The sequence below is a fragment of the Salvelinus namaycush genome, chromosome 6, assembly GCF_016432855.1.
Source record: "Salvelinus namaycush isolate Seneca chromosome 6, SaNama_1.0, whole genome shotgun sequence".
NCBI lineage: Eukaryota > Metazoa > Chordata > Actinopteri > Salmoniformes > Salmonidae > Salvelinus > Salvelinus namaycush.
In genome coordinates this window covers 27372908-27395524 of record NC_052312.1, presented here as the reverse complement: position 1 = coordinate 27395524, position 22617 = coordinate 27372908, and the positions used below count along the sequence as shown (strand labels likewise).

At 39.4% G+C, this 22617-nt stretch overlaps 1 protein-coding gene across 1 annotated transcript in view; it reads right to left on the bottom strand.

The window, feature by feature from the left end:
• LOC120049054 (ankyrin repeat and BTB/POZ domain-containing protein BTBD11-A-like) overlaps positions 1-22617 on the bottom strand; it is a 191620-nt gene that overhangs the window by 110727 nt on the left and 58276 nt on the right. Inside the window, exon 4 of the mRNA XM_038995312.1 lies at positions 14837-14989. Within this exon, the coding sequence (XP_038851240.1) occupies positions 14837-14989 (153 nt within the window). The remainder of the gene's footprint in view (positions 1-14836; positions 14990-22617) is intronic.

The window sequence follows — 22617 nt, the reverse complement described above, 5'->3', positions numbered from 1 at the left end:
TGGCTCTTTCTTTGCAACTCTGCCTTGAAGGCCAGCATCCCAGAGTCGCCTCTTCACTGTTGACGTTGAGACTGGTGTTTTGCGGGAAACATTTAATGAAGCTGCCAGTTGAGGACTTGTGAGAAATTATTCTGATCAATTTGATGTGATTTTAAATTTTCTTTCAAAAACAAGAATTTCTAAGTGACCCCAAACTTTTGAACGGTTGTCTATATATAATCGATTATATACTGCTGGCCTGCACGTACACCATCAAAATATGAAATGGAATATTGACCAGGCTTGACGTAGAGTCGGGTGAATGCTGAGCCACATCGATCAAATCAAATTGTATTTGTCACATGCGCCAAATACAACCTTACAGTAAAATAATAAGAGTAACAATAACGAGGCTATATAAAAGGGGTACTGGTTAGTCGAGGAAATTGAGGTAATATATACATATAGGTAGGGGTAAAGTGACTATGATCTTGATCTCATTGAGGGAGAGGTTGTTGTCCTGGCACCACACTGCCAGTCTCTGACCTCCTCCCTATAGGCAGTCTCATCGTTGTCGGTGATCAAGCCTACCATCGTTTTGTCGTCGGCAAACTTGATGATGGTGTTGGAGTCATGCTTGGCCATGCAGTCATGGGTGAACAGGGAGTACAGGAGGGGACTAAGCACGCACCGCTGAAGAGCCCGGTGTTGAGTATCAGCACAGAAGATGTGTTGTTGCCTACCCTTAACACCTGGAGGTGGCCAGTCAGGAAGTCCAAGATTCAATTGCAGAGGTAGGTGTTTAGTCCCAGGGTCCTTAGCTTAGTGATGAGCTTTGAGGGCACTATGGTGTTGAACGCTGAGCTGTAGTCAATGAACAGTATTCTCACGTAAGTGTTACTTTTGTCCAGGTGAGAAAGGGCATGGTGGAGCGCAATAGAGATTGCGTAGAGATCTGTGGATCTTTTGGGGCGGTATGTGATTTGGGGTGGGTTTAGGGTTTCTGAGATAATGGTATTGTGAGCCATGACCAGCCTTTCAAAGCACTTCATGGCTACAGATGTGAGTGCTATGGGTCGGTAGTCATTTAGGAAGGTTACCTTGATGTTCTTGGGCACAGGGACTATGGGGATCTGCCTGAAACGTCAGTATTATAGACTCGGTCAGGGACAGGTTGAAAATGTCAGTGAAGACATGCCAGTTGGTCATCACATGCTCTGAGTACACGTTCTGGTAATCTGTCTTGTGAATGTTGACCTGATCACAGTCCTCCAGAACAGCTGGTGCTGTCATGCTTGCTTCAGTGTTGCTTGCCTCAAAGCACGCATTGAAGTCATTTAGCTCATCTGGTAGGCTTGTGTCACTGCGCAGCTCGCGGCTGGGCCTCCCTTTCTAGTCTAATAGTTTGCAAGCCCTTCCACATCCTGATGAGCGTTGGAGCCGGTGTTTTAGGATTCAATCTTAGTCCTGTAATGAGGCTTTATCTGTTTGATGGTTGACAGGAGGGCATAGCGGGATTTCTTATAAGCGTCCATGTTAGAGCTCCTTGAAAAAAAAGTTCCTTGAATGAGACAGCTCTACCCTTTAGCTCAGTGCGGATGTTGCCTGTAATCCATGGCTTCTGGTTGGGGTATGTACGTAAGGTCACTGTGCGGACGACATCATCGATGCACTTATTGATGAAGCAGGTGACTGATAAGGTATACTCCTCAATGCCGTCGGATGAATCCCGGAACATATTCCAGTCTGTGCTAGAAAAACAGACCTGTAGCTTGGCATCTACGTCATCTGACCACTTCCGTATTGAGCGAGTCACTGGCCCTTCCTGCTATAGGTTTTGCTTGTAAACAGGAATTAGGAGGATAGAATTATGTTCAGATTTGCCAAATGAAGGGCAAGGGACAGCTTTGTACACGTCTCTGTGTGTGGAGTAAAGGTGGTCTAGAGTTGTAAAAAAATTATCTGGTTGCACATTTGCCATGCTGGTAGAAATTAGGTAAAAAATTTGAAAGTTTCCCTACATTAAGGCCACGAGGAGCGCTGCCTCTGGATGAGCATTTTCTTATTTGATTATGTCCTTACACAGCTCGTTGAGTGTGGCCTTTGTGGTTAATAGACAGCAACGATTACTTTTCATTTCACCTTTATTTAAATAGGCTAGTTGAGAACAAGTTCTCACAACTGCGACCTGGCCGAGATAAAGCAAAGCAAAGTGCGACACAAACAACACAGAGTTACACATGGGATAAACAAACGTACAGTTAATAACACAATAGAAAAGTCTATTGTGTGCCAATGTAGTAAGATTAGGGAGGTGAAGCAATAAATAGGCCATAGTGGCGAAATAATTACAATTTAGCAATTAAACGCTGGAGTGATAGATGTGCAGAAGATGAATGTGCAAGTAGAGATACTAGGGTGCAAAGGAGCAAAAAAAGAAATAACAATATCGGGATGAGCTGACTAGCATAGCCTAGACTAACTCGACAGGGATATCATATAATATAACTTTCATGAAATCACAAGTCCAATACAGCAAATGAAAGATAAACATCTTGTGAATCCAGCCATCATTTCCGATTTTTAAAATGTTTTACAGCGAAAACACAATATGTATTTCTATTAGCTAACCACAATAGCAAAAGACTCAACCGCATATTTTCACCATTTTTCTACCGCATAGGTAGCTATCACAAAACCGACCAAATAGAGATATAATTAGTCACTAACCAAGAAACAACTTCATCAGATGACAGTCTTATAACATGTTATATAATACATTTATGTTTGTTCGAAAATGTGCATATTTGAGGTATAAATCATAGTTTTACATTGCAGCTACAATCAAAAATATCACCAAAGCAGCCAGAATAATTACAGAGAGCAACGTGAAATACCTAAATACTCATCATAAAACATTTATGAAAAATACATGGTGTACAGCAAATGAAAGATAAACATCTTGTGAATCCAGCCAATATTTCCGATTTTTTAAGTGTTTTACAGCGAAAACACAATATAGCATTATATTAGCTTACCACAATAGCCAAACACACAAATGCATTTATTAGCAGCAAAAGGTAGCGATCGCAAAAACCAGCAAAAGATATAAAATTAATCACTAACCTTGACCAACTTCATCAGATGACAGTCTTATAACATCAGGTTATACAATACATTTATGTTTTGTTCGAAAATGTGCATATTTAGAGCTGCAAACCGTGGTTATACATTGTGAATATGTAGCATCGATTCACCAAATTGTCCGGAGCTAGTTTGGACACTCACCTAATCTGACCAAAGAACTCATCATAAACTTTACTAAAAAATACATGTTGGACAGCAAATGAAAGATACACTAGTTCTTAACCTCTAATTCCTCCCAATCCCGGATCCGGGAGCACCCCCATCAGTAAAAAAGCTGACTAGCATAGCCTAGCATAGCGTCACAAGTAAATACTAGCATCTAAATATCATTAAATCACAAGTCCAAGACACCAGATGAAAGATACACATCTTGTGAATCCAGCCATCATTTCTGATTTTTAAAATGTTTTACAGGGAAGACACAATATGTAAATCTATTAGCTAACCACGATAGCAAAAGACACAACTTTTTTTTCCCACCATTTTTTTCCTGCATAGGTAGCTATCACAATTTCGACCAAATAAAGATATAAATAGCCACTAACCAAGAAACAACTTCATCAGATGACAGTCTGATAACATATTTATTGTATAGCATATGTTTTGTTAGAAAAATGTTTCATATTTCAGGTGTAAATCATAGTTTACCATTGCAGCCACCATCACAACTCTCACCAAAGCGACTAGAATAACTACAGAGAGCAGCGTGAATTACCTAAATACTCATCATAAAACATTTCTGAAAAATACACAGCGTACAGCAAATGAAAGACAAAGATCTTGTGAATCCAGCCAATATTTCAGATTTTTTAAGTGTTTTACAGCGAAAACACAATATAGCATTTTATTAGCTTACTACAATAGGCAACCACACAGCAGCATTGATTCATGCACGTTAGCGATAGCGAATAAACCAGCAAAAGATATTACATTTTTGACTAACCTTCTCAAAACATCATCAGATGACAGTCCTATAACATCATATTACACAATACATATAGAGTTTGTTCGAAAATGTGCATATTTAGCGGCACAAATCGTGGTTATACAATGAGAAAAGTAGCCAGGCTGCCAACAATATGTCGGGAGAAATCTTGGGAGAGGCACCTAATCTAATCGATAACTAATCATAAACTTGACTAAAAAATACAGGTTGGACAGCAAATGAAAGATACATTAGTTAATGCAATCGCTGTGTTAGATTTTTTAAATTAACGTTACTACAACATACAGCATGCGTTAACGCGAGACCGCACCTAGATTATTGGCAGAATATCTGTTCTACATTTTTCAACAGAACAACGAATTAACATCATAAATACTTCTTACTATTTGATGAGCTTCCATCAGAATCTTGGGCAAGGTGTCCTTAGTCCAAAATAATCGTTGCTTGGTTGTAGATTGTCCTCTTCAACGTTTGATTTAGCAGTAAACATTAGCCATGTGGCAAAGACGTGTCCGACTCACTAAAACGCAGGACGATTAAATATCCGAAAATCGCAATATACCGATATAAACTGATATAACTAGGTTTAATATAACAACATTATGATGTCTTTAACACCTATAACGAATAAAAACATGACCGGATATATCTAACGCCTATAACCGGAGCGTTCTAGAGCCACAGCCAGATGTCCTTCCTGCGTCAGAGCGAAGTGAACAAAGACCGGACCCTTCGTTCCCAGGCCATTTATAACCTCTCAGTTCTGCCTAGCAACCCCATTTCAACTCTCACTATTCGCTGACACCCAGGGGAAGACGTATGCAGTGCATCTCAACCAATAGAAGACAGGCAAATTAACAAACTGACCTGAGAACAGAGAGCAGAATTCAGCATTCTCACATCCTCATAGGAAAAATGCTCTAACTCCAGTTCTGTTTTACTCACAGATATAATTCAAACGGTTTTAGAAACTAGAGAGTGTTTTCTATCCAATAGTAATAATAATATGCATATTGTACGAGCAAGAATTGAGTACGAGGCAGTTTAATTTGGGAACGAAATTATTACAAAGTGCAAACAGCACCCCCTATTGAGTAGAGGTTAATGCAACCGCCGTGTTAGATTTTTAAAAATAACTTTACCATAACAAACAGCTTACGTTATAGCGAGACAGCGCCAGCAAAAAGGGCGGATAATAGGACTAAACATTTTCCACAGAAATACGAAATAACATCATAAATTGTTCTTACTTTTGCTGAGCTTCCATCAGAATCTTGTACAAGGAGTCCTTTGTCCAGAATAAATCGTTGTTTGGTTTTAGAATGTCCTTCTCTCCTGTCGAATTCGCTCCACAAGGCTAGCCATGTGGCGCGAACATGCCCATCTTCTCTTGACGCATAGAACAGAAAACTCCAAAAGTCCCATTAAACGTTGAATAAACTGATGAAACTCGGTTGAAAAAACCTACTTTATTATGTTTTTCTAATATGTATCAAATAAAAACAAAGCCGGAGATATTAGCCGTGTATACCTAACGCTTATCATAAGACAATATGGAGGTACTTCCCGCGCACTGGTAGACAAAGGAAATTCTGGTCACGTCATTCCAAGAGCTCTTGTTCGACCTCAGATCAAGCTAGACACCCCATTCCACCTTCCACTGCCTGTTGACATCTAGTGGAAGGCGTATGCAGTGCATGCATATCCATAAATATAAGGCAATTCAAAAGGCAGGCCCTGGAACAGAGCATCGTTTTCAGATTTTTCACTTCCTGTCTGGAAGTTTGCTGCAAAATGAGTTCTGTTTTACTCACAGATATAATTCAAACAGTTTTAGAAACTTGAGAGTGTTTTCTATCCAATAGTAATAATAATATGCATATTGTACGATCTAGAATAGAGTACGAGGCCGTTTGAAATGGGCACCTTTCATCCAAGCTACTCAATACTGCCCCTGCAGCCCTAAAAAGTTAACATCTGCTAACCATGTGTATGTGACAAATACAATTTGATTTGATTTGAAGAAGGTAGAGACAACAGTACATCACGTGAAGTAGCCACAACTGTCAGTAAGAGTAGGATCTTATTTCAGCTCATGAAACATGGGACGAACACTTTACATGTTGCGTTTATATTTTTGTTCAGTATAGATGAAGAGCCGAAATGAGTATAACATCCAGGCATTTTAACCACAACATTTCCCAAAATTCACACTATTTTCGAAATAGTGAGAATGTTTCCAGTTATTCATTAATTTCGGTAGTGCATCCCCATATCTAATTGATCAGCTGCTGTCAAAGCCCAAAATAGTATGACATCTGAGTTTTTAAAGTATTCTTGACTTTCAAAAAGACCTTCTGAGATCTGAGAGGTTTGACAGTTTTAAGCAACATGGTAATAGCAAATTGGAAATCTGAAGTCGATGCTCTGTTCCAGGGCATCCCTATTAATTTGCTTGATATGTATTAGTATACATGCACTTCATACACCTTCCACTAGATGTCAATAGGCAGTGAGAGAAGAAATGGAGTGTATAGCTTGATCTGAGGTCGAATAAGAGCTCTTGGCATGACGTGACACCAATTTCCTGTTTTCAGGAAGGCGCGAGAAGGAACCGGGGATTGCCTTCTGAAAAGCTGTCGTTATAGACGGCTACTATCTCCGGCTTTGATTTTATTTGATAAATGTGACAATATCATCGTAAAGTATGTTTTTTCAATATAGTTTTATCATTTTATTGAAATTTTTTCGGGAGGTTAGGCGTGTTGCGTTCTCTGCGTTTGTTCACGAAGGAGAGCTTCACGCCACTTGGCTAGTGTGCTTGCTAATTCAAAAGGGAAAAATGCCATTCTAAAACCAAACAACGATTGTTCCCGACAAAGGACCCCTTGTACAACATTCTGATGGAAGATCATCAAAAGTAGGACCCATTTATGATGTTATTTCATATATCTGTCGAACATGTTTACTATTAGTTTGCGCCCAGATTTTGTGCGCTCTCTCGCTATAACGTAAGCTGGATGTCGTACTGAAGTTATTTTTAGAATTCTAACACAGCGATTGCATTAAGAACTAGTGTATCTATCATTTCCTATGCAACATGTATTTTTTAGTAAAGTTTATGAATAGTTATTTGGTCAGAATAGGTGAGTGTCATAAATATACCCGGACATTCTGGGAAAAAGATGCTACGTTAGCACAATGTATAACCACGGATATCAGCTCTAAATATGCACATTTTCGAACAAACCATATATGTATTGTGTAATATGATGTTATAGGACTGTCATCTGATGAAGTTTATGAAGGTTAGTGAAATAATTAATATCTTTTGCTGGTTTTGTCGCTATCGCTACCGTTTGCCTTGAATCAATGCTGTTGTGTGGTTGGCTATTGTAGTAAGCTAATATAACGCTATATTGTGTTTTCGCTGTAAAACACTTAAAAAATCGGAAATATTGGCTGGATTCACAAGATGTTTGTCTTTCATTTGCTGTACACCATGTATTTTTCAGAAATGTTTTATGATGAGTATTTAGGTATTTCACGTTGGTGTCTGTAATTACTCTGGCTGCTTCGGTGCTATTTGTGACGGTAGCTGTGATGGTAGCTGCAATGTAAAACTGATTTATACCTCAAATATGCACATTTTTCGAACAAAACATAGATTTATTGTATAACATGTTATAAGACTGTCATCTGATGAAGTTGTTTCTTGGTTAGTTTGGTTGGTTCTTGGTTAGTTTGGTTGGTTTTGTGCAAGCTACCTGTGCTGTGAAAAATGTCTGTGCTTTTTTGTATTTGGTGGTGAGCTAACATAAATATACGTGGTGTTTTCGCTGTAAAACATTTTAAAAATCGGACATGTTGGCTGGATTCACAAGATGTTTATCTTTCATTTGCTGTATTGGACTTGTTAATGTGTGAAAGTTAAATATTTCTAAAAAAATCTTTTGAATTTCGCGCCCTGCACTTGAGCTGGCTGTTGTCATAAGTGTACCGACATCGGGCTTGCAGCCATAAGAAGTTAATGCGAGTGTAGCGAAATGCTTGTGCTTCTAGTTCCGACAATGCAGTAATAACCAACGAGTAATCTAACCTAACAATTCCACAAAAATAAAGAATATGTACATAAAAATATATGAATGAGTGATGGTACAGAACGGCATAGGCAAGATGCAGTAGATGGTATAGAGTACAGTATATACATCTGAGATGAGTAATGTAGGGTATATAAACATAGTGGCATAGTTTAAAGTGGCTAGTGATACATGTATTACATAAAGATGGCAAGATGCAGTAGATGATATAGAGTACAGTATATACATATACATATGAGATGAGTAATGTAGAGTATGTAAACATTATATTAAGTGGCATTGTTTAAAGTGGCTAGTGATACATTTTTACATAAATTCCCATCAATTCCCATTATTAAAGTGGCTGAAGTTGAGTCAGTATGTTGGCAGCGGCCACTAAATGTTAGTGATGGCTGTTTAACAGTCTGATGGCCTTGAGACAGAAGCTGTTTTTCAGTCTCTCGGACCCAGCTTTGATTCACCTGTACTAACCTCGCCTTCTGCGTGGTAGCGGGGTGAACATGGATTGGCTCGGGTGGTTGTTGTCCGTGATGATCTTTTTGGCCTTCCTGTGACATCGGGTGCTGTAGGTGTCCTGGAGGGTAGGTAGTTTGCCCCCTGTGATGTGTTGTGGGAATCGCACCACCCACTGGAGAGCCTTGTGGATGTGGGCGGTGCAGTTGCCGTACCAGGTGGTGATACAGCCCGAACAGGATGCGCTCAATTGCGCATCCGTAAAGTTTGAGGGCTTTAGGTGACAAGCCAAATTTCTTTAGCCTCCTGAGGTTGAAGAGGCGCTGTTGCACCTTCACCACACTGTCTGTGTTGGGGTGACCATTTCAGTGATGTGTACGCCGAGGAACTTTCCACCTTCTCCACTGCTGTCCCATCGATGTGGATAGGGGGGTGCTCCCTCTGCTCTTTCCTGAAGTCTACGATCATTTAATTATGTTTTGTTGTTGTTGAGTGAGAGGTTGTCTTCTTGACATACTCAGAGTGCCCTCACCTCCTCCCTGTAGGCTGCATCACGGACGTTAGAGTAGCAGTGATCCAGTGTATTTCCCGCACAAGTGATACAATCATTATGCTGATAGAATTGTTCTCAAATTTGCTTTCTTAAAATCCCCAGGTACAATAAATGCATCCTCAGGATATATGGTTTCCAGGTTGCATAGAGTCCAGTGAAGTTCCTTGAGTGCCGTCGTGGTATCGGCTTGAGGGGGGATATACACAGCTGTGACAATAACCGACGAGAATTCTCTTGGGAGATAATATGGTCGGCATTTGATTGTGGGGAATTCTAGGTCAGGAATTCTATGTTGTGCTGTTACCATGTTGTCATGTGGTGTTGATGCCATGCTATGTTGTTTTAGGTCTCTTTATGTAGTGTTGTGGTGTTTCTCTTGTCATGATGTGTGTTTTGTCCTATATTTTTCTATTTAATCCCAGCCCCTGTCCCCGCAGGAGGCCTTTTGGTCTTTTGGTAGGCCATCATTGTAAATAAGAATTTGTTTTTAACTGATTTGTCTTGCTAAATGAAGGTGAAATAGATTTTAAAAAAGTGTGCACCACACACAACCAAGAAGGTTGATTTCACTGAAGCTGCAGTGAAGTCCAGTCTCCTGACCTGCACAAACCCCACACAAGCTCGAAAGGGGAAAAAGGGGGAAAAAGAAAATACAATTTATAATACAAATACTGAGCTTGAGTATATGCTAAAAAAAGGAAATTAGATTATTTTTTACTAATACAATTCCTCAGAGAAAAATATTTAGTTTAATCTCTCTAGGGTACGTGATACGTTAGCGTCCCACCTCTTCAACAGCCAATGAAAGTGAAGGGCAACAAAATCAAAACAACAGAAATCCCATAATTAAAATTCTTCAAACATACATGTATTTTACAACATTTTAAAAATACACTTGTTGTAAATCCAGCCACAGTGTCCGATTTCAAAAAAGCTTTACGACGAAAGCAAACCAAACGATTATGTTAGGTGAGTGCCTATTCACAGAATAACACAGCCATTTTTCCAGCCAAAGAGAGGATTCACAAAAAGCTGAAATATAGATAAAATTAATCACTAACCTTTGATGATCTTCATCAGATGACACTCATAGGACTTCATGTTACACAATACATGCATGTTTTGTTCGGAAAAGTTCAAATTTATATCCAAAAATCTGAGTTTACATTGGCGCCTTACGTTCAGAAGTCACAAAACATCCTTTGATTTTGCAGAGAGCCACATCAATTTACAGGAATACTCATAATAAACATTGCTAAAAGATACAACTGTTATTGCACTTCTCCTTAATGCAACCGCTGTGTCAGATTTCAAAAATACTTTACGAAAAAGCAAACCATGCAATAATCTGAGTCGGCGCTAAGAGCCCAATCAAGACACAAATATAGCCGCCATATTATGCAGTCAACAGAAGTCAGAAGTAACAATATAAACATTCACTTACCTTTGATGATCTTCATCAGAATGCACTCCCAGGAATCCCAGTTCCACAATAAATGTTTGTTTTGCTAGATAATGTCCATCATTTATGTACAATTTCCTCCTTGTTCTAGCGTTCAGTACACTTTCCAAACTCACGACGCGCAGGCAGGTCCAGTGGAAAGTACGGACGAAAAGTTAAAAAAGTTATATTACAGTCCGTAAAAACATGACAAACGAAGTATTGAATCAATCTTTAGGATGTTTTTAACATAATTCTTCAATAATGTTCCAACCGGAGTATTCCTGTGTCTTCAGAATTGCGATGGACGTGAATGCGCATGGAGCCTCATTCTGAACATGGCTACTTCTTCATTTCTCAAAGGAAAAACCTCAATCAATTTCTAAAGACTTTTGACATCCAGTGGAAGCGATAGGAACTGCAGGAAGGTCCCTTAGAAATCTGGATTCCCAATGAAATCCATTGAAAAGAGAGTAACCTCAACAACAACAAAAAATCTGAATGGTTTGTCCTCAGGGTTTTGCCTGCCAAATAGGTTCTGCTATAGTCACAGACATGATTCAAACTGTTTTAGAAACTTCAGAGTGTTTTCTATCCAACACTATCCAACACTAATAATATGCATATATTAGCATTTGGGACCGAGTATGAGGCAGTTTACTCTGGGCACGCTTTTCATCCAAAAGTGAAAATGCTGCCCCCTATCCTAGAGAAGTTAACAAGTAATCTAAAAAGAAATAGGTGTCAGAAGTTAATACTTTGTGCACCCTTCCCTAGCGAGCTTAACGGCACGTATAGCCTTTTTCTATACTGTTTTATGAGATTGACGAACGCATTAGGAGGGATCTTAGACCATTCCTCTGTACAATTTTTTTTACAGATCCTTCATTTCCTTCAGTCTGCGTTTATTGACTGCCCTCTTCAATTCAAACAATAGGGGCTCAAGTCCGGTGTCACGCCCTGACCATAGAAAGCTTTATTTTCTCTATGTTGGTTAAGTTGGGGTGTGACTAGGGTGGGTTATCTAGGTGATTATATATCTATGTTGGCATGGTATGATTCCCAATAAGAGGCAGCTGTTTATTGTTGTCTCTGATTGGGGATCATATTTAGGCAGCCTTTTCCCCATTGTGCTTTGTGGGATCTTGTCTATGTATAGATGCCTGCGAGCACGATAGTAGCTTCACGTTTTGTTTTGCGCTTTGTTTTCTTTTGAGTTTCATTTCTAAATAAAGAGGATGGAACCATACCACGCTGCATCTTGGTCCACTCATTATAACGATTGTGACATCCGGATATCTTTTTATTTATTTTTATTTATTAGGATCCCCATTAGTCAATGCCAATGGCGACAACTAGTCTTACTGGGGTCCGACACATAACAATAAAATACATTAGACAAAATACTTTACAATTTAGATTCATTTAAAAACATTAACTTGTAGTGTGTTTGTGTGTGTATCTATCAGTTACACATACATGTCAGTACATACACTCAACAAATGGGGGAGAGGCGTTGTGCCGTGAGGTATTGCTTTTTTTGCTTTTTTAAACCAGGTTTGCTTGCGCTACATGAGATGGAAGGAAGTTCTATGCACTCATGGCTCTGTATAATACTGTATGTTTCCTTGAATTTGTTCTGGACCTGGGGACTGTGAAAAGACCCCTTGTGCCATGTCTGGTGGTATAAGTGTGGGTGTCAGTGCTGTGTGTAAGTTGACCATGTAACAATTAGGAATTTCCAACACATTAATATTTCTTATGAAAACAAGTGACACAGTCAGTCTTTAATCAACTCTCAGCCAAGAGTGACTGGCATGCATCGTATTAATATTAGCCCCCTGATTACAGTGAAGAGCAAGACGTGCAGCTCTGTTCTGGGCCCGCTGCACCTTAGCTAGGTCTTTCTTTAGAGCACTTGACCATTATGACTGGACAATAATCAAGATACAACTAGAGCCTGCAGAACTTGCTTTGTTTAGTCTGGTGTCAAAAAAGCAGCGCATCTCTTTATTACGGACCGACCTCTTCCCCTTTCTACAACCATTGACTCTGTATGTTTTGACCATGACAGTTTGCAATCTAAGGAAACACCAAGCAAATTAATCTCCTCAACTTGTTCAACAGCCACACCATTCATTACCAGATTCAGTTGAGGTCTAGTACTCAGGGAATGATTTGTACCAAATACAATGCTCTTAGTTTTAGACATGTTCAGGGACAGTTTATTACTGGCCACCCATTCCAAAACAGACCAACTCTTTGTTAAGGGTTTCAGTGACTTCATTAGCTGTGGTTGCTGAATCATCAGCATACATGGACACACATGCTTTGTTAATTGGTAAAAAAACACTTAACATGTTTGACATTAGAGAAGCTTCCAATAAAGAAAGTCCTCTGAGTTCTATTAGATTGCCATATTGTGGATTTAGAGCTGAGATTGAAAAGCCATAACACATGTTTTTCTCAACTGGTTATGGTCAATAATATCAAAGGCTGCACTGAAATCTAAAAGTACAGCTGCCACAATCTTCTTTATCGGTTTCTTTCAACCAATCATCAGTCATTTGGTCAGTGCCCTTCTCTATAAGCATGCTGAAAGTCTGTGTGGTTCATTTGTTTACAGATAAATACTGTAGCATTGTAATTGGTCAATCCCAGTTTTTTTCCAACAATTTGCTAAGAGCTGGCAGCAAGCTGATAGGTCTGCTGTTAGAATCAGTAAAGGCCACTTTACCATTCTTGGGTAGTGGAATGACATTGGCTTCCCTCCAGGCCTGAGGACAAAGACTTTCCTCTAGCCTCAGATTAAATATATGACTGATAGGATTGGCTTTAAAGTCAGTTACCATCCTCAGTAGCTTTCCATCTAAGTTATCAATGCCAGGAGGTTTGTGATTATTGATCGATAACAATACTTTTTCCACCTCTCCCACACTAACTTTCCAAAATTCAAACCTACTATGCTTTTCTTTCATTATTTGCTTGGCTCACTGTTCATTGTTTGCATTTCCTGTCTAAGTTGCCCACTTTGCCAATTAAGTAATCATTAAAATAATTGTCAAAATTAAGTGGTTTTGTGATGAATACGGCCATTCCAAAATGTTGATTTTTGTTGTCAATTAACAATTTCTTTGCGGATTTTATTGTGTGCTTGGGGTCATTGTCTTGCTGGAAGATCCATTTGTGGCCAGAAGCAACCAGGTTTTTGGCAAACATGTCCTGATACTTGGGGTTCATGATGCTGTCGACCTTAACAAGAGCCCCAGGACCAGTGGAAGCAAAACAGTCCCATAACATCAAAGATCCACCACCATATTTTATAGTAGGTATGAAGTTATTTTCTGCATATGCAGAAAGTAGAATGTTGATGCAGATTCTTAGGCGGGCCAATCCCCCAAAAATGACATGTTAAACAAAAATCTCTTGTACTAGTATAAAATTATACAATTCTCCCATTTGTTTTGCATACAATATAACTTGGTATTTGTATTTATTTATTTGATCCTCTTTTTTGGGTGCCAATTTGAGGTGTCTATACATAGCCATTGATTCTTGAAGAATAACATATAAATGCCTCATGAGCTTAGCTCAACTGTCTGACACCCTCAGAAGCCTAACTATGAGCTTGGGTAACTATCATGTTGATCTCATGGGTGGTCAGTCCTTGCATCCATAGATCTATCTATGAATTTGAAAGTGGATCCATTCCTTCAGCTCCATCCCTCAGCTGTTTCACAAAACAAGTGGCGTGGAGATCACTGTTATTTTTTTTTATCCCGGATTGCCCCTTTTAAAGGTCTTGATATGTCTTCATTATGTGTCAGTGTGGGTAAAAATGTGCATGTGCTACACGTTTAAGAAACATTCAGTGTACAGTGGCAAGAAAAAGTTTGTGGACCCTTTCGAATTACCTGGACTTCTGCATAAATTGGTCATAACATTTGATCTTCATCTAAGTCACAACAATAGTCGAACACAGTCTGCTTAAGAAGACTGTGTTTGTCTGTTGTGACTTAGATGAAGATCAGATAAAATTGTATGACCAATTTATACAGAAAACCAGAATTCCAAAGGGTTCACATACTTTTTCTTGCCACTGTATGTCTGAATAAATGCACAATCCTGTGTTCAGTAATTGTGTGTGCCTGTCTGAGAGATATTTTTATGTGTGTGTGTGTGTGTATGTGTGTATGTTCATCCATGTCGTGTCTTACTTTAGCTGTCGTGGCTCACAGTCCACCCCTGGCAGGAGCAACCTGGCAGCTTGTCTCACGTCGTCGCTGTCCACATAGAAGCTGCGCCTGTGTTCTGTGTGTGCCACCGCCACCCGAATCCACTCCATCAGCGGGGGCAGTAAAAGGAAGGGCCTGAAAGGGGGGGACACCATTAGCTCTCACTAGGTAGTCTCCCTTGGCAGACTGGTTGTCTCCCACATTAATAATGTTCCAGCATACACGTCTGCACAGATACAAACATCCATTTGGTAAAGTAGGAAACAGGTCAGAAATGGACACGTAGGAAGTCCGCCCAGAGCCTTATCCGTTTGTGCCATGGGATAAACATCCCCACCAGACACAAAATTGGAAATTAGCCAGATGGATATTTTCAATGAGTATCTATTTCGCAAGTGAGTACTTTGTTTGCACCATGACAGCTAACATTCTACCACTGACTGGCTGTGGCTATAAATAGCCTAGCTATTTGTGTCCGCATCGGGTCTACGTCTGTCATTGGGTCCGCCTCTGTTATTTTTTAAAGAGCACAATTCCTGACGACATTTTAACTTCTCTTGGGCAGCATTCGGAATTTTGGATGAAAAGCATGCCCAAATTAAACTGTCAGCTACTCATCCCCAGAAGATAAGATATGCATGTAATTAGTAGATTTGGATGGAAAACACTCTGGAGTTTCTAAAACTGTTTGAATTAAGTCTGTGAGATTAACAGAACTCAAATGGCAGGCAAAAACCTGAGAAGTTCCACTTCCTGTTTGGATTTTTTCTGGGGGTGCCATATTTTCAACCAAGCTCTTATTGAAAATACAAAGAGATATGGATGGGTTTTCACTTCCTACGGCTTCCACTAGATGTCAACAGTCAATAGAACTAAGTCTGATGACTCTAATGTGAAGGGGGGGGTCGAAGGAGACAGAATTTAGTAATCACTGCCATGTGGTGACCATGCATTCAACACGCGCGTGAGAGGCAGCTCTGTTCCATCTCTCAATTGAAGTCGATTTAATTCTCCAGTTGGAACGTTATTCAAGATGTATGTTAACAACATTCTAAAGATTGATTCAGTACATCGTTTGACATGTTTCTACTGACTGTAACGGAACGTTTGGACATTTCGTCACGTTATAGTGGTCGCGCTTTGAGACTTTGGTTAGGGTATTTGGTAAACAATTCGAAAGTAGCTAATTTGACATAAATAACGGACATTAACAAACAAATCAAGCATTTATTGTGGACCTGGGATTCCTAGGACTGCATTCTGATGAATTCATCAAAGGTAAGGAAACATTTATCATGTCTTTTCTGGTTTCTGTTGAGTCCAACATGGTGGCTATTTTGTCTAATCATCTGAGCTCCGTCTCAGATTATTGCATGGTTTATATTTCCGTAAAGTTTTTTTGAAATCTGACACAGCGGTTGCATTAAGGAGAGGTATATCTATAATTCTATGTGTATTGCTTGTATTATCATTTATATTTATGTTGAGTATAGTTTTAAATTATATAAAACACATGAATGTCTGAGGAATTTTAATTATGAGATTTCTGTTTTTTGAATTTGGCGCCCTGCACTTCGACTGGCTGTTGTCATATCGATCCCATTAACGGGACTGCAGCCATAAGAAGATAACATAACTTATTTAGCAGGCGAAACCCAGAGGACAAACCATTCATATCTTTTTCTTTTGATGTCACTCTCTTTTCAATGAAGTTTCATTGGGAAACCAGATTTCTAAGGGACCTTCTTGCAGTTCCTACCGCTTCCACTGGATGTCAACAGTCTTTAGAAATTGGTTGAGGTTATTACTTTGTGTAATGAAGAAGTACGGCCATCTTGAAGGAGGGTCACTTGAAGTGTCCTGTTTGTTAGAAGCGTGTGACCAGAAAGCTAGCTAAAGTTGGTTTTAATCCTGTATTAAACACAGATCATCCCGTCTTCAATTTTATCGATTATTTATGTTAAAAAATACCTAAAGTTGTAGTACAAAAGTAGTTTGAAATGTTTTTGCCAAAGTTTACAGGTAACCTTTGAGATATTTTGTAGTCACGTTTCACAATTTGGAACCGGCGTTTTTCTGGATCAAACGCGCCAAATAAATTGACATTTTGGATATATATCGACGGAATTAATCGAACAAAAGGACCATTTGTGATGTTTATGGGACATATTGGAGTGCCAACAACAGAAGCTCGTCAAAGGTAAGGCATGAATTATATTTTTATTTCTGTGTTTTGTGTTGCGCCTGCAGGGTTGAAATATGCTTCTCTCTCTTTGTTTACAATGGTGCTATACTCAGAAAATAGCATTGTTTGCTTTCGCAACCAGTGTAGCTTTAATTTGGTATCTTGCTTGTGTGATTTAATGAAAGTTTGTTTTTTATAGTAATTTTTATAGTAATTCATTTGAATATGGCGCTCTGCATTTTCTCAGGCTTTTTGCCAAGTGAGACAGTAGCGTCCCGCCTAAACTCAGATTTTTGGATATAAATATGAACTTTACCGAACAAAACATACATGTATTGTGTAACATGAAGTCCTATGAGTGTCATCTGATGAAGATCATCAAAGGTTAGTGATTAATTTGATCTCTATTTCTGCTTTTTGTTACTCCTCTCTTTGGCTGGAAAAATGGCTGTCTTTTTCTGTGACTTGGCTCTAACCTAACATAATCGTTTGGTGTGCTTTTGTCGTAAAACCTTTTTGAAATCGGACACTTTGGCTGGATTTACAACAAGTGTATCTTTAAAATGGTGTAATATACTTGTATGTTTGAGGAATTTAAATTATGGGATTTCTGTTGTTTTGAATTTGGCGCCCTGCAGTTTCACTGGCTGTTGACGAGGTGGGACGCTACCATCCCACATACCCTAGTGAGGTTAACAAGATCTTTACCTTGTCAGCTGGGATTCAATCTTGCAACCTTTCGGTTACTAGTCCAACGCTCTAACCACAAGGCTACATGCCACCACAATGAATGTTGAGGATGAAGAAGGTGATTGGATTTAGAACAATAGTGTTAGAATTGCTATTCCTGAATGCGCACACCCTGAAAAATGCTTATTTGTTTTGTTTCTACTGGTCAGTATTAATTAAATATTAAATTATATTCCCTGATATTCTTAAGATGTATGTGTTGACTGAATATAAGCAAGTGATGTCTGCTAAATAACAAAGTTGATGGTGCAGTCATATAGCCTTGGCACCTACATAAAGCTAAGTGACTCACTCATTCATGGCTTTGGATTTAAATAAATATGTACAAACATTCTTTCAATAAAGAAATGTTTTGCTTATAGACTATGGCCAACACCTCTGCAATTTGATACTTTGTGCAAGGCAATTGATCAGCATTAAACTTTGCAGATGGGTCCTCCCGAGTGGTGTAGCGGTCTAAGATACTGCATCACAGTGCAAACTGCGTTGCACACAGACGCTGGTTCGATACCGGTGTCGGCTGCGACCGGGAGAGCCATGAAGAGATGGCTTTTGGTTTCTCTCCCTCTAAAAACAAAAAGAAATAATTCTAAATACTAAACTGGCCTATTTACAAATTAGTAAGAATGTTTCACACCATGTTCAAGAATGGCCTTTTTCTCGCTGACTTTAGGTTATTTGAAAAGTCTCCAAATTATAATTATTTTTTAAACAAGCCATAAGAAAGTTGGTTGTAATTTCAGGTTAATCCACCAGAAATGACAGAACAAATATTGTAGTTAAACTCAAATATACTAATTGATAAAAAAAAATCTATTGGCTGTGCTAGATTTTCCTTTCCTCCTGAAAGTCCTAATCTGCTCACTTAAATGAATAGAGATCCTGGTAATGAGGCTACAGTATGTTGTTACAGCGTAATCAAAGTGAGGACAACCGGCGATCTGCTGTATACTTAAGCTGAAAGTCACACTTTTCCAGTACTCCTCACCCCGCCCCAAACTCCACCCTTAACACAGATACCATTCAAAAATGAGCTGTTTATCTAAAGAAAATGACGTTGCGACCAAGGAGAACAGACGAAAAGGACATAGTTTTCATCAAGCCAGTTTCTTTCTATGGTGCTACCCGTTCCAGTGTCAGGACCGTAAACACCATAGGACCTGAAAATCAGCCGGAGCTGAGAGGATCACAAAAACTAAAAGGTATTTTTGTTTCAATGCATTTTCTTAAAAATAATTGTGTAGGTATACTGTATAATAAAATCGATAATTAAATAAAGGTTAAATAAAAATAAATAATTGTGTACTAAAAATGTGAATGTGTTTTTGCAGAGCATACAACCACGCCGACAACCATCCATGGAGATGAGTGGACAAAGGGCCGCACCGAAAAAAACGCATGGTTGCCAAGAAAGTGGTTCGTTTGGCTAGATTCTTAAAATGTGTATGCAGCATTTATGTGTTGGAGTCACTTTTAGTTCTTAATTGATCTACCGTTTCTATCATAGGCCACTGTAATCGATGGGGACTCAGGGCGGTATCATTCTGCTTATCTGATGAAGGTGCACATGGATCAGATTCAAACTTTGAAGACTGAGATTGAGTCATTAAAGGCAGACCAGCAGAAAGAGAAAAATTATCTGAGGGCAGAGATACGGGCGACAGCTGATGCATTGGTCCAGAGCCAGGCGGTATTGGCAGAGTCACTCGTCATTGGCGGAGAGTCACTCGTCATTGGCGGAGAGTCACTCGTCATTGGCGGAGAGTCACTCGTCATTGGCGGAGAGTCACACCGCATTGGCGGAGATTCAGGTAGAGAATGAGATGGAGTCACAATCCATTCCAGGCACACCTGTGAGCTCTGGAACTCCACCTATGAAAGGCAGAGTCAACAAACCTGGCGGGTTCGTCAGGTGGTCGATTCACCCTGACATTTCCATTCCTCTTCTGACAACAGAATTTGACCAAATGCTCACCAGGCACAGCAAGGGGCGTCCAGACCGTTATGCTGTTCTGCTCTTACAAGGATGTGTAACTGAAGAGAGATACCACGAGTGGACACAGAATACCAACTGGGATGGATCCTGAGGCAAATGTGGCTTACCAGTGAACCTCCGGGTGTTCATCATTAATACTGTCTCAAAAGTTTCTGTCCATGACTGATGCAACCCGAAAAACATTAAAGACAGAGTTAATGAGTACTTGAGGTCAACGAGAAAGTCTGGACATGGCCTGCTCTCCATTATGTAAGGAATTAGGCACTTTACCATAGTATGTACTGTAGGTTATGTTTACATGTCAGACTGCACAGTAGCCTAATAAACACATGCTTTATCTCACCTCATGGGTCTCCTGGTCGCAACCGACACGGGTATTGAACCAGCATCTGTAGCAACGTCGATTGCACTGAAAAATAATGCATCCCTATCTGGCGTTGTGTAGACTTACATTTTTCAGCACCTACTGTGCTCCTGTGGAAGTATTCTGTCCACAGTGGGCTTCATCACCTTCTGAGCATCTCTTACAATCAGGTTGATTGTGTGGGCAAGACATGGATGATGCGCCCATTTTAAAATGTTCATGGCTTTGGTAATGTTAGCTGCATTGTCGCTAACACAACAGACACTTTTCCATCTACTTGTCATTCTCTGGCCACTCTCAAAACTTATCTGAGGTGTGTCTGTCGCTGAACTCAAAGCAGTCCAGAAGACAGCTAGACATTGAAAAATCCTCAATGAAGTGACATGTAACCGACATGGAAGAACTGGTTACCCTTGATGTCCAGCAGTCAGTGGTAAGGCAAACTGCAGTAGCTTTTTGGACCTTTTCCCACACTGAAGCCTGTGTGATCTCGTACAGTTGTGGAATAAGTTATTTTGAAAGGGTTTTCCTGCTTGGAATTGTGTACATTTGGATTTAGACTATTGCTTTAATTTCTAAAACCTCTGTCCTCCACAATAAAAAATGGCTGGAAATCGGTTGCAATCATTATAGCCAATACAATATCAATTTGGCCTTGTTTTGCTACAGACGTAGACTTTGGCATACACTGGTCCATAGAAGACTGCGTTGCTGTGGGTTGCAGAGTTGGCCTACTTGACTGAGTGGATACTTCTCCACGTGTAGAGGTGCTGGCTCCACCACTATCACTAGCAGGCCCACTAGTTTCTCGAAGCGCAGCTACAGCTAGCTTCACAGTTGGGTGCACAGTTCGCATATGCCGGTGTAGGTTGTGCGTAGAACCGGCTTTATATGAGATTTTGTTTTGGCAAATTATATTCTAACATTGTCGACATTATTACAATCCCATCTCCTCGGCTGCTAAGTGTGTGACTGAGTGAGTTGGCTCGGCCCTCCCTCACTCATTTTTGTTTCATTGGTTGACACTGTGTGTCTGATTGACAGGAACAAAAGGTGAGGCTGTTAGTCTGAGCAGACAGTCAGAACGAATATCTGTGGGCTTGAGCATTTAGGCCTATATCATTAAATGTTTTCATTCTTTGAATTAGTTAATTCTATTCTATATTCTTTAAATCTTTTGATTATTCATAACTTAATTTTATTATAATTGTATTAATAGATTCGGCTCTTCTGATATGCGAGCTGGCTCCCAACATTCACCTACAAGAGCCGGCTCTTAGAGCCGACTTGTTCGCCAACGACCCATCATTACTTTTTGAGGGACTAGTTTTACCATGAAACTCAAGGTTTTCAGGCCTGCAAGTCCTATTATGATGGCTTGCATAGTGATGTGCAATTTCTATTGGAATTCAGCCAAAGTTACAATATCCAACAGTTGGAATTTGTATTCACCCACACCCTGAATTGAAAATGACTGTCGAGACTCGTTATAAAGGACTCTACCTAAACCATTTCAGTAATAGGTACAAAAAGTCCAAGTAACAGATTGGATTAGTTAAGAAAAAGTTATGTTATTTATATTTGAGTAGCATAAGATCAATGAATCAATGAAAAACAAAAAGAAAGATCTTGAAACAATTTGAAAAAAATCTACCTACAATAGAGCATGCTGGGAAATATGATACTGATGGGGGTGGTTTTGTTTAACACTGGTTATTAACACCAATACTGGGGTTCTTTTACACTTTTACACTAGAAATGTTACACTGACACTAGGTAATACTGGCTAATATGCTGTGTAGTCAATGGTTCATATTTCAACCTTTGGTTAGTTGACGGGTTCTTGGAGGAACCTTTAATGGTTTAACCTCTAACGCCTCACAAACCCGGATCCGGGAGCACCCCCATCACAAAAGCTGACTAGCATAGCCTAGCCTAAAGTTACAGGGATATCATAAAATAAAATATTCATGAAATCACAAGTCCAAGACACCAAATGAAAGATACAGATCTTGTGATTCAAGCCATCATCTCTGATTTTTAAAATGTTTTACAGGGAAGACACAATATGTAAATCTATTAGCTAACTACGTTAGCAAAAGACACCACTCTCATACTCCACCATTTTCTTACTGCATCAGTAGCTATCACAAATTTGACCAAATAAAGATATAAATAGCCACTAACCAAGAAGCAACCTCATCAGATGACAGTCTGATAACATATTTATTGTATAGCATAGGTTTTGTTAGAAAAATGTGCATATTTCAGGTATAAATCATAGTTTACAATTGCAGCCCCCATCACAACTGTCACTAAAATGACTAGAATAACTACAGAGACCATCGTGTATTAGCTAATTACTCATCATAAAACATTTCTTAAAAATACACAGCGTACAGCAGATGAAAGACACAGATCTTGTGAATATAGCCAATATGTCAGATTTTCTAAGTGTTTTACAGCGA